The sequence below is a fragment of the Lipotes vexillifer genome, unplaced genomic scaffold (genome assembly GCF_000442215.2).
Source record: "Lipotes vexillifer unplaced genomic scaffold, Lipotes_vexillifer_v1.1 scaffold1008, whole genome shotgun sequence".
Lineage (NCBI taxonomy): Eukaryota > Metazoa > Chordata > Mammalia > Artiodactyla > Lipotidae > Lipotes > Lipotes vexillifer.
In genome coordinates, this window is record NW_006772616.1 from 5,202,876 (window position 1) to 5,216,487 (window position 13,612).

General features: G+C 38.7%; 1 protein-coding gene across 1 annotated transcript in view; it reads right to left on the bottom strand.

Annotated features, from left to right (window-relative positions):
- Nucleotides 1–13,612, bottom strand: part of CNTN3 (contactin 3) — a 247,909-nt gene that overhangs the window by 8,042 nt on the left and 226,255 nt on the right. Inside the window, exon 19 of the mRNA XM_007447671.1 lies at nucleotides 8,558–8,741. Within this exon, the coding sequence (XP_007447733.1) occupies nucleotides 8,558–8,741 (184 nt within the window). The remainder of the gene's footprint in view (nucleotides 1–8,557; nucleotides 8,742–13,612) is intronic.

Genomic DNA, 13,612 nt, shown 5'->3' on the forward strand with positions numbered 1-13,612 from the left:
TGCGGAGCACAGGCTCCGGACGCGCAGGCTCAGAGGCCATGGCTTACGGGCCGAACCGCTCCGCGGCACGTGGGATCCTCCCGGACCGGGACACGAACCCGTGTCCCCTGCATCGGCAGGCGGACTCTCAACCACTGCGCCACCAGGGAAGCCCTTACTCCTCTTTTTAAATAAAGAGTCATTTGGGGGTAGTTTTTACATATTTTGAGGATATTTTATTGACATATTTATATAAGTAATCTATCTGGATGGAATAAATTACCTTGTTATTTCTGTAAAGGCTTGAGGTTGTAGATGCTGAAGGAAGGGATATGAAGGAGGAAGGTGCAGACAGTAAAGGCAGATGAAAGAGCAACTCGGGGACCCCTAGGGATCTCTCAGGACCTGTGATTTATTCTTAGATCCTCTGGAAACATTTTTAAATAATCCTTATTACTGGCTGGTAGGATTGACTGTATTATTGTTTAAAAATACTTTGGGGTAGATTATTTGGGGTGTATTATTATTTAGTCTTTGCAAGTCTTCTGTCCTTCATCCTCCATGGAAAGATTATGCTTCCCTGTCTCACTCTCACTGACATTCAGCTTGGCCATGGGACTTGTGGTCCCATGCCTTTAGGAAGACATACTTCCCCTTCTCACTGGCACCTCACAGACATCAGGTTTTGTTATATGGCCTGTTTCAGCCAGTGGAATGTAAGCAAACGTGAAATGACACCTTTAAAAGCAACTAAAGAGCATGGTTCACCATCTTCCCTTTGCCATGAGACCAGCATGGCCCAGAGAGTGGCTGCTTCTCCATTCAAGGTCCTGAAGTGAAGATGCAATTGATCGGATCTGAATCGCACCTGTGATGGACATGTAGTATGAATGAGAAAGAAACACCTGTAGTTTAAAGCCTCTAGGTTTGGGAGTTTTGGATACTCTACCCCATATTAGCCCAATCTGACTAATACAGCTATTAAACAGTAGCCTAAGCTTCAATGTAACACCATGAATTTTTGTAAAGGCATTGAGTCACATACTGAAGTGGAAATGGGCAGGAGAGAGTTGACAGCATATCTTTTAGGACTTCCAGTTTCACTTTTTTTTTTTTTTTAAAAAAAACATGGTCTGGATCCCTGCTCTGCTTTTCTCTCCTGGAAGCAGCCATGTTTTGGGTTTTTTAAATTTTATTTATTTATTTATTTATTTTTGGGTCTTCGTTTCTGTGTGTGGGCTTTCTCTAGTTGCAGCGAGCAGGGGCCACTCTTCATCGCAGTACGCGGGCCTCTCACTGTCGCGGCCTCTCTTGTTGCTGGAGCACAAGCTCCAGACGCGCAGGCTCAGTTGTTGTGGCTCACGGGCCTAGTTGCTCCGCGGCATGTGGGATCTTCCCATACCAGGGCTCGAACCCGTGTCCACTGCATTGACAGGCAGATTCTCAACCACTGCACCACCAGGGAAGCTCCCCCAGTTTCACTTTTCATGTTCTATGACGTTGGAAGCCCAACCCAGATGGCTGGCTGAGTTCCACACCTTATGAGAATTAACTTGATATATGGTCTACATTTTGAAATGTTTTGTAAATCATATCTCAACTTTCATATCCTGTAGATTTTTCCTCTGTCAACTCAACTTCTAGTGTGTACACAGTACACTAAAATAGAAAAAAATGATAAAAACTGAATTAATTCTAGTAGAAAAGTGGCATATCACTATATTTATAGCACAACACTAATTGACAGGCTGTAACATTATTTCAATAATTTCAAATGGTATGTGACAAGAATAATAGTATGTCGAAGGCTTTTATTATTATTATCATTCTTTTAGCACCTATCCTGACATCCTCCGTGTATTTGATTATCAGACTCCTCAACAACAGCCCTATAGATTTTACTAAATCTACAGCCACTTGACTGCAAATAGGTGATTACTGCAAGGGTGTTGAATGGATGAAGCTGGGAATATAAGACATGTCTACCAATAGGAAAATGGCTAAATCGTGGTGTATTATCACAATGGAATGTTATACATACACTAACATATTTATGAAAATTATTAATGACCTGGGGAAAATTCTGATACCAGGTAACTAAATACATGGCATAACCTCCACTGTCTAAGAGAAACATTTTATAGAACGTAAGTCTGGAAAGAAAGATCAACAATACTAACAATGGTCTTTCTGAGGGACAGGATTATGGGTGATTATTTTCTTCTATTTTCCCCTAATTTTCAGCAGTGAATACATTTTCCTTTACATATAAAAAGCAGCGGTTGTTAAAATAAAGAATATTACTGTCCAGAATTTTCAGTAGTGATATCTTCACAGTGCTGAGAGTGAAGTTGGCACTGACTTTCAAAATATGGAATTTTAAGAAAATATATTTGCTGTGACTTAATTATGTAAAACTCAACAGATTTCTTGACTACCTGATGGTAATGAGCTGACTTACATGGTAAGTGGTAGCTTGAAGGTACACTTTCCACTTGGACTTCACTTGAGCATTTGTCATGAAACGGCTTAAATATGTGATACTGTGCAGAAAACAAGTCACCAAAAGCCACTTTTTCCCAAATAATGAGATATACTTGTCTTGACATCATTGGAGTCATTATAAATTAATTTATCATAAGAGATTGACTCAATTTTAAAAAACAAGACAAAAACACGTGCTTCTTAACGCATCTAAAACTCAGAAAAGACCTTACTTGGGGTCTAATCTAAAATGTCAGGGAAGAAAGCCTTTCTTCATTTTAAATGAATGGGAATTCCCGTGACCAAAATCCCTCCTTCTTTGGATAATAACAACATGAAAATTTGTAACCTATAATCAGAACATTTACAAGCTTCTAGAGAATTCATGGGCAAGGTGGACAGATTTTCAAAAAAGTACCAAAGCTCCTACAAACTAAAGTTCATAAGATTTATACATTTGGCCAAAGTAAGTATTTGTTTCTATACTAGCTGAAACTTCCTAATTGGATTCTGATTAAATTCAATATTATATTGCTATCTTGCTTCAGAGCTTACAAAATCAGAGATCACTTTCTTGAAGTCCACAGACAGGAAAAGAAAACCCTTCTAAATCTGAAGAATGTGCATTATTAGTAAACAGTGTATTCTAATGCTGTATGTGTGATTTGTGGCATATCCTACACAAACACGAGTGGGTGACATATATCTGTGGTATGTGACACACAGAAAAGCCAACAAATAACATTTAGTCACCTAGGGAGGAATTAATTCCCTTTTAGTCTTCCCATTAGTTTCAAGAGAAAGCTGGATTTGGGGGCTACTAGCTCTTTCATATCCCTTCAGTGCTAACATCACAAACAAAGAGGAAGCAGGTTCAGTTGTCTGAATAGGCAAGACCACGTTGCTTATATTTAAAATGGAGAACAGCTTATTTTTTCATTATACTTACTATTATTGGCATTGTTAATTGTTTAATTATTACTTTAACATCTACTTATGGCAATGATACTGGTTTTCATACTCAGGAAATTAGTTTCCAATTTCTTTAGGTTTATATAAGTAAAAATGGTAAAGTTAGTTTTTAAGAAAAAATACTAGGTACACATTAGCATAGAAGGCCCACAGAAATGGCAAAAAATTGAGAAGGCAGATCACCATCTAAAATTTGGGAAACCTTGCACTGATATGTACCTGACTCTTAGAGTGGATGATTCTAGAATGAAATTGTACCTTTGAAAACTTGAAAACTTCTACATCAGGTGTTAGAGGCAGAAATATTCATTTTATCAAAAACCTCTGAAATATTGACTCACATTTTTTCAGGGCTTGTTTTATTCACATTTCCTTTTCATCTCCTGAGGACACACTTAATTGGTTTCCTTAAATTCAGACAATTAATTTTGGCTCAACCTACATGGATGAACATTCCACTTGGAAATGCAAACACTCAAGTGAAAAACTGATTTCACCATTTAATATCACTATTTTCTCAAGTAGATACTCATGTATAATCATTGGTGAAGCCACTAAAAAATAGGATTCTCTTGTTCTAGGGGAGAATCTGAGCATGTGATGCAGGCCAGGCCAATCTAGGGTTTCCACCTACTTGCCACAAAACCTGGCTCTAGAAGAGCCAAGACCCCTCCTTGGCTCTGAGTGGAGGGATGAGGAAGGAACTGGCCCTTTTCCCAGCATGTTTAGTTGACAGGAATAGGCTTTGAGGTGCTTAATGGCAATACTGTTACTCTGAAGAGGGGACCTGGTGAGAATGACGCCACCATGGAAGAGAGCCAAGAGATGAAGACATTCTCGGTTGTTTAATAAATACTTACAGCGCACCAACTGTGAGTACTGAGACACTGAAGACAGAGCTCTGGGGATAGAGTAATGAGGAAAACAGGCAAAATCTCTGCCCTGAAGGAGTCTGGCCTTCAGTCAAAGCAGGCTGGTGAGACAACAATAAAATAATTACGAACATGCTATAGCATGGGTGGTGGCTCTAAGTGCGATGCCCAAGAATAAAGCAGCAGAGGAGACAGGGAGTGTCGGGAAATGAGGGGCTGTAATTTTATATATGGCGGTCAGGTGGCACTGAGGTTACATGTGAGCATGGGGGAGAGTCCCACTTGGGCATCTGGAGGAACAGCCTTCGGGGGAGAGGGAACTGTAAATGCAGAGCCCCTGAAAGGAAGGTGGAAGGAGCAGGTAGAAAATAGTAGAAAATGAGTCTAAGTAGGATTTCAGGATGGACTGTAAAGGCCTTGTTGGGCATTTTAAGGATTTAGCATTTATCTGCAGTGGGATGGGAAGTGACTGGAAGGTTCTGAGCAGAGAAGCGACATCATCACTACCACTCTGGCCTAAGGGAGACAAAGGCAGATGGGCTGAATGATAAAGGGCCACTGCCCTGATCCATGTGAGGGTTGTACCAACTAGTACCAGGGCAACTGCCGTGAATGCCTTAAGAAGTGGCAGATTCTTGTAGCAGGCAGATTCTGCACCAGGTGCGGGGTATAAGAGAAACAGAAGAGTTGAGGATGACCCCAAAACTTTTGTGGCTGAGCAACTGCAATAACGGGATTGAATTTACCAAGATGGGGAATATTGATAGTGTAGAAGGGCCAGGTTTTAAATGGGGGGATGATTTAAAGAACTTAGTTTTAGAAATAATCAATTTGAGATGTTAGGTGATTGTTGAGGATGTTGAGTGCTAAATTTATCCATACTGAAAGCCACAATTACCACTTGACTTTTCAGTCATACAAAGCAGAATATTTGCCCTCGACATTCTTTCTTGCAATCTCCGGACATAAACTTCTCGGTATGTTTCCTTTTAGAAGCCGTTCCATTTTGTCATTTATATGCTATCTGCAATTTCTCCTCATCAGTGCCTTTAGATAAAAGATGTTCTTAAGAGTTAGCTCTCTTTGGGTTGCAAGTAACAAAAATCCATCTTTGATTACTTGAAGAGGCTAATTAGTGTGTAACTTAGAAATGCTTTAAAAAAAACACAAGTATTTGGATATAAAAAATTAAGTGTTTAATGGGAGCTACAGTACTTAACCTGAGAATCCTTGTATTATTCACATTAATCAAAAATATCACCCAAGATCTGTATGGATGTAAAGCCTCGCATACAGAATTCCATGATTACAAGTACATGAAACTTGCACATTTTAAGTAAGATGGTGAAGGACTCCAGTAAGTTTTCTGAATTCACCATGTTCAGTCAAGAGGAAGCACATGGGATTAATAATAGTACTCCAGGCTGGCCTGCTTCTTTAGATTTCATTCATCCATCTAGCTACCCACTAAGCATTTAATGAGTGGCTCCCAGTGCCAGGCTGGGTACTGGGGCTGGGTGAACAGACACAGAGGGTCTCTTTCCCCATCAAGTTTACAATCCAGAGGGGAAGAAAGATAGCAAGCAAAGACTCAAAGATGTTATCTTAGTTCTTTATGCCTGAAGCATGACAATAATTCTCTTTATAGTGATAATCACAAAAGCCTTATTAAAATTCGTAACTGGGATTTGAAGCTAACACCATGTCAAACGTTAGTATGACTATTAAGAGCTGCCAGTAAAATAATATTAGAAATCGTTTTCAAAGATTGTCTTACTTGTATTTTGGTATATTAGAAAAAATATGAATGTAAAATTTAAAACTTAACAATGGTCTTTATACACAATCTTAGAATAGTCAGGGATTTTAATTATCTCTATGAATTTCCCACTCAAAGTAGGAAACCTTTCTTTAATAACACCTACAGCCCCACATGCAGACTCCAGTTAAATTGGGGCGATAGGAATGTATCATTTGCAGGGGGGATTTTGTTCAATTACTGGAATTCCCATGAGACTCCAGGTCCATGAGCACAGAAGTCCTGTCTATCTTTGATCACCTTACCTGCTTCCTAAACACAAGAGTAAAAACCCAATAAATACTGGTGCTATATATGACATGAACATTCTAATTATATGGTTGAAAGAGAGGCTAGCACAGTGGTTAAGACTATGTTTGGATTTGTACAGCTCTCTTGCTACTTACTCTGTGATCTCAGGAAAGTTATATAACCTCTATGTGCTTCCGCATAGTCTCTGAAGTGAGACTACTAATAGTTTCCAAGTCACAGTGTTGCTGTGAGAATTAAGAATCAATACATGAAACATACTTAGAACAGAGACTGGAAATTGCTCTGTAAGTGTTAGTCATTAAAATCATAATCACTATCGTTACTGTAACCTGCAAATTCCTACTTTAGATTGGGTATTTATATGCTATCTTTAAATTTTAAAGGGTTTTGCTTTTTTATAATTCTATTTCACTCACTGTACATTACCATGAAATTCCTATTGATTTATAATCAATCTCTTCCTTCTGTCTAACCAATTCACTAAGCTCTTCACTGATTCCATGATGTCACACAGTCTTTTACAATCGTAATTTCTTAGCGAGTAATCACATCAATTATTAAGTTGGAGGAAAGAGCCAGATAAACTTGTATGCATGCATCAGTGCAATCAGAATTTTTGATTGATGCTGTGCTTTGAACATATAATAATGATGTATATTTAAATCTACCTAATTCAGAAGCGCTACTGGGAATACCAAACATATTTAGCGAAAAGTTCTAAACGCAGAATATATTCAGTTTATTGCCAAACCGACACGCTCCTTGGTCTAACCCCAACCATGTCTTATAAGAGATGGCGTCAGGCTTCTCCTAATAATTAGTGAAGGATAATTAATTACTACATTAGTTGGTTGCTTGTAAATGTATGCTACTTAAAGGGATTAAAATGTTTGGTTGCTAAACTTTCTCTCCAAATTCTCTTTTCAATAGATAATACAAAGGTAAAAATATGAACTTTCCTGATCAAATTAACACTGGTTAATGAAAATCCATAGTAGAATTGTGTTTTATATATATTTTAACTTACCCATAAATAACACTAGCCATAAAATTAGATTTTATATTATTGTTGTTCTTAGCAATTTTAGCCAGCCAACGTACGTTCTCACGAAAGTTTGGGAATTATGTACGGAAACAGAAATGCATTAATGAAATTGGCAGTCAAGCAAAATAACTGTCTCATTCCCATATAGGGCCAGTTAAACAAAACATTTTTACTGGGTTAATTAATTTTGAAAATAAATTAAGAAGAAAAATTGTTTTACTGCACCATTGCTTTAAAATTAAAGTTAATCCTGTCATGCCCACATTCCTCATCTTTCAAAAAGAAGTAAAAATGACACCTACCTCATGTGGTAGGTATGAAGCTTAGGTGTGGGAATACATGTAAAGCATGTGAACATAAAATGTTCTCAATTGCTATTAGCTACGATGATGATGACAAGAGTAATTCAAATGGTTGCACTGTGAGAAAGTAGCAATACAATACAATAACTAAATATACACTGATGTTATCAGTTTCATGGAAATATATGTGAAAGACTACAAAATTGCAAATCACTGATTTTTCTGTAGCCTAATTTAAAGCCAGGTTAATATATAGCTCATAATTGGTGCTTGTGAATGTATCTGTGAATATACAGCTAACAAAGACTCAGCTTTGAAGGCAACACTGACTGACATCTCTGGTCAGATTTTTTAAAATATCAATATATTCATGTGAAGCAACATCTTTGGCTGGTGACCTTTTATTGTACATTGCCCTCTTTTGAATAAGTAGGAAAGAAAAGAAGAAAAACATCACTCTTGATTCTTTGGCCTGAACTTTAAGTTATTCATGCTTATCAAAAATCCTCAAGCTTTGGAGAACTAAAAATACATGAAATAAACCAAAAGGCTTGATCACATTTTAAAAGAAAAGTGGATGGACTTGACTAAACATCCCACTCTAAAATTTTTCAAAAGATGCACATTCATTTTCACATGGGGTTTCTAACTGAAGATTTAGGGGTATCAGGAAGACATGTATGTGTGCTTCTGAGTTTACAAGGGATCGGAGTTGGGTTTACATAATTCATTGGGCTTAATGACTTGTGTGGTCGGTCTAAAATGATAAAGAAGGCTACCATTTTAAATGCAAAGTATTTTTTTGACGTTAAAAAAATCACAAGATACATACGAGTTTTCTTGGTGGTTGCATTAACCGTGGCACTAAAGGGACCGGTACCAGCGCTGTTGAAAGCCCGGACAGCCGTGTAATATTCCAAGTTGCTCTTCAAGCCATGGAGTCTGGCCGATGTCACATTTCCTGCCACTTTCAGTTTGCTCGATGATGCCTCTTCTCCATTATTCCAATACCGCACCTGGTAGACAGAAAACATAAAAGATGAGGACTGACAAAACAGCATCCTTTAAATTAAGTGATTTTTATTAAAATGAGCACTGTAATTTATTTACTTTACCATCTGTTCCACAAGTAGTTTTTAAGGACCTACTATGTGCTAGGTGCTGCACTAGGCTCTGTGCCACAGACGTGAAAGGGACTCCTGGGGGAGACAGGTAATAAGTACACAAATAAACCAGATAAATTCAAAGACAGTAAGTGCTACATGCTACTAGCCCATCGCCTTATAAATGGGAAAATGAAGGGAAAAAAATCTACATTTCTAACAGAGTGAGCTGCTTCTCATTCTCAGATCCTAATCAACCTGGCTCAGGCTCAACGCTGGAAGGCTGGCAGCTATGCTTAAACTCTGACGGATGGTGAAGATGCTTTCTATGAAGAAAGGGACCTGTCAGAGCAGAGACCACTGAAAAGCCAGCTGGCCACTGGCTTGTCCTACAGTGATGGCCAGGTGTCACCAAGACCCCTGAGTATGCAGAGCTGCTGCAGAGAACCGGAAGGCAGGTAACATAGGTTACTATATGGATAATATTGAAATGTTTTACTTGTATTTCATTATTCTGAATTGTGCAAAATGATCTGAGACTGCTCATAAAGATATATACATTTACAGTATAAAAATGTTTTGAGAGTATTTGATAAAATAAAGAAATAAAAGTAGAAAAATAAAAATAAGACATGTTCCCCAGTGAACTCCAATTTATGCTATAAAGTCCTGCTATGCTTTGCTAGACAGTTTGGATCCTTCATAAAATAAAAACAGCAACAAAACCACCAAACAAATAGCTCATGAAAAGTGCAACTATTCCTCGTGCTGAGACCAGATATCACCATCTGACCATCTAAAGCAGGGGCTGGACATATAACACAAATACATAAAGCAGACTGAGTACATATTTTTTACTTCCCTAAAGAAACAGGCACTTGGGGCTCCCCTGATGGCACAGTGGTTAAGAATCCGCCTGCCAATGCAGGGGATGCGGGTTCGAGCCCTGGTCCGGGAAGATCCCACATGCCGTGGAGCAACTAAGCCCGTGCGCCACAACTACTGAGCCCGCGTGCCACAACTACTGAAGCCCACGTGCCACAACTACTGAAGCCTGGGAGCCTAGAGCCCGTGCTCCGCAGCAAGAGAAGCCACTGCAATGAGAAGCCTGCTTACCGCAGGTAGAGAAAGCCTGCGCACAGCAACGAAGACCCAACACAGCCAAAAATAAATAAATTAAATGAATAAATTTATCAAAAATAACTAGAAAGAAATAGGCAGTTTCCTGTTTTTCTTGCAGTCTTTGCCCTTTTGGCTGGACTTTCATTTTTCTACTTCGATAGCAAAATATGAAAACAGTAAACCATTTCTATAATTTCTGTAAGTAAACGGCTGCTTGAGCACAATGAAAACGGCAATCGATGCTCAGCCATCAGTCATGAAGGCAGTAGAGATGTGTGGGAACTGCGGCAAAGGAGACAGGCACGTTCCATCTTCGTAATGGAGCCTCTACACAGCTCTGGTCGATGGGGGGAAGATGGACCCAGTGTTTACAGGTCTATTTTTAAAAGAAAGCAAAAATCCTGATTTTAATGTGAAATGTCCCAAATTTAGAGTTGGCCCCATTTGTCTGTGGGCTAAACAAAACGTGTTTATGGGTTGCATAGGGTAAACCCATTTCAGGCCTCTGAGAAAAATACACCTCAAGTTACTTTAAAAAAATGAGCAACTATAAAATTATTTCTTGAAAAAAGATTAGCAGCAAAATATAAAATCTCCCAAATTAGCATATTAATATGATGCCAGATCAATATTTTCCCTATATATGTGCATGTAGATATGTGTGTGTATATTATGCATGTATATTTATACTGATATCAAGGCCCCCTTAAATTCATGCAAAATGCTGGGCTCATGTATGTGTATATGTGCATTTTCCCTGGAAAGAAGTTATTACTTTTCAGAAAAACCTTGAAAGGAGGACGAAAACCCAAATAATTAGGACTAAATTGAATATGCACCTCCTACAGCTTTAAAGCATCAAATATAAATTAGCAAAAAACATCCACATATATAACAGATACCATTTACCATTATCAAAGAAAACCACATAGATTTTATTCATTAATTAAAGATAACATGCCAAACTGTCTTTTAGAAAGCCACACCCGGCACATTGTTAATGGATACCGAAAACTCACATACATTCTAAATCCACCAACTGTAAACAGCGGAGGTACTGCTTAGGTTTAGATGACCACCACGATAAGACACTCCCTGCTCTTTAAAGCACTGTCTAGTTATGAAACTAAGAATGACACATAATCGATAATTATAATAAAACACTGTAGTCAGCCTGAAAACTTGTGGCCTAGGATGGAGCATAGATTGGTAAAAAGATGACATAATTATGAGCTTTAAAAATTGTCACTCAACACATGGAATGGCAAAGGCAGGGAGAACTCAAGTAACTCAATCAAGATCATCCTGTGATACACATTGGCCTCTTGTCAGGTTTCCATCCCTGCACCACTCTTTCTGTATTCAAATTACTTCAGTATAAGTTGCCTAAGAAATCATTCCTTAGGAGACTGATTTAAAGAAGAAATAAAAATAATTTTCAATTAGCATATGGATTATCTTTTATAAATCAGTTCACAGAAGGTGTCTGAAAGCTCTTGATAGCAGTTTGTTTCTGAAGTGTTTTAACCAATCTCCATGTATCAGAATGAGAGATTTATTTTTAGATATCAATTTCTGACAGGTATTAGAAATATTTAATCATAGAGAAAATTAGTGCCAAAATTGAGCATATTAGTTCAAATTTATTATATAATCTTCTTAAATAGCTTTACTTTAAAAGTTGAATAAATATGCATGTAACTAAAGCATAAAGAAATAAAGCAGTGACGTATATATTTCCAAGTAATAATCAGTTATGTTCTATAAAAGTTTTGTTCAAAAATATTTATACAAGGATAGATATTTTTATTATGTAAGTAATAAATCAGTTATGTTCTATAAAATTTTGTTCAAAAATATTTATATGAGGATAGTTTTGTTTTTTTTTTTTAATAGAGGAAAAAGCCAAGAAGAAAAGACACCATTTTTCCTCTCAGTTGTGCTCTAGGTTTAAATGGTAAAAGTTCTACACTTGAGAGGACAGAATATAACTCCACACTAATTTGGATTTTGTAGGCACAACCACAATACAGGGATGAAGAAAGGAAACGTGTCCAGGCTGAAGGAACAAACTCTGAAAATATAATTGTGCAGAAAAGAGTTAATATAACATTGTCAGAACATGAAGGCAGCATCTACAAAAGATGAGCAGAGAGAAATGTTACAAAGCACATGAGGAACCCTGCTAACAAGAAAGAAAGTCAGCAGACTGGACCACAGGGGACTGGCTATTATACGTTTAGGTGACATGGATCTTAAAATAAGTATATTTAAAATGTTCAAATTTACCAAAGAAGGGACTAAATTTATAATGCAAGAATAGGAGACAAAGAAAAAAGATGGGGCGAATCTAAAAAATATCAAGTAGAATTCTGACACCTGAAAAATACAATAGTAAAAAAGAAATCAGTGCTAGGATTGAGCTGAAGACTGGAAGGTAGAAGACAGAATGAATAAATCCAGAACATGGAGAAGGAAAGAAAAATTATGAAAGCCAAGTTAAGAAACACTGAGGATGAATGACATTTTCCAACCAGAGTTCCAGAAGGAGAGGTTAAGGAAAAGGCAACAATAAAAGAGAAAATGTCTCAGAATTTTCCAGAACCGAAGAAACACGGATATTTTCATGTTGTAGATTCACTCTGAGTTCAGAGGGAGGAAAAATAAAAGGTAAATCCACTCCAAAAGAGAAGGTGGCTAAGACTGAACTGTGGCTCTCAACATTTTTTCATCACCCGGCCTGAGAGACACAGGCCACTCTCTCCATCAGTAGCGGGTCACCCTGCCTTGGTTTGCTAGTGCGAGTGTGCGCCAGTGCCAGCAACTGCATCCCTTGGCACAGAAAACAGCAGGAGGGGCGAATGCTAAGGTGGAATCATGTTCTGGAGGCAGGTTTGTCTTGGTCATCACCATAGCTCTGCCGCTTGGGTCAAAACTTGTACACACTAAGTACCCAATATTGGTGAATTCTTGAGTGACTTAAACACAGGCAGTTTAAAAATGCCTCCCTCCTTCCCACCACAGAGACACATAAGAAATATGTATTTGGTCTCTGCACACAGCTCCCCGCAAACCCGTGGAATCTCAGAAGTGGTAAGTGTCTTTTTTTTTTTTTTTGCAGTACGCGGGCCTCTCTCACTGTTGTGGCCTCTCCCGTTGCGGAGCACAGGCTCCGGACGCGCAGGCTCAGCGGCCATGGCTCAAGGGGCCAGCCGCTCCGCGGCATGTGGGATCTTCCCGGACCGGGGCACGAAGCCGTGTCCCCTGCATCGGCAGGCGGACTCTCAACCACTGCGCCACCAGGGAAGCCCCGGTAAGTGTCTTTTGTATGCTAAGGAGACATCTGGTGGCTGCGGGCTCCTGGGTACCTTCAGGATGGAGACTGGTTGCCAGGGTAACCAACCTTGTGATTAGAGGGTTGGAACTTTCAGGTCCACCTCCTGACACAAGGCTGGAGGTTGATTTAATTTGGTTAACTAACGGTCAATGACTTAATCAATCGTTCCTATGCAGTGAAGCCTCCATAAAAAAAAAACCTAACTGAAGAGGTTTGAATGGCTTCCAAGTAAGTGAACACATTGAGGTGCTGGGAGAGTGGAGGGCACAGAGAGGGCATGCAAGCTCTGTGCCCCTTCCCACATACCTTTCCCTCCACACCTCTC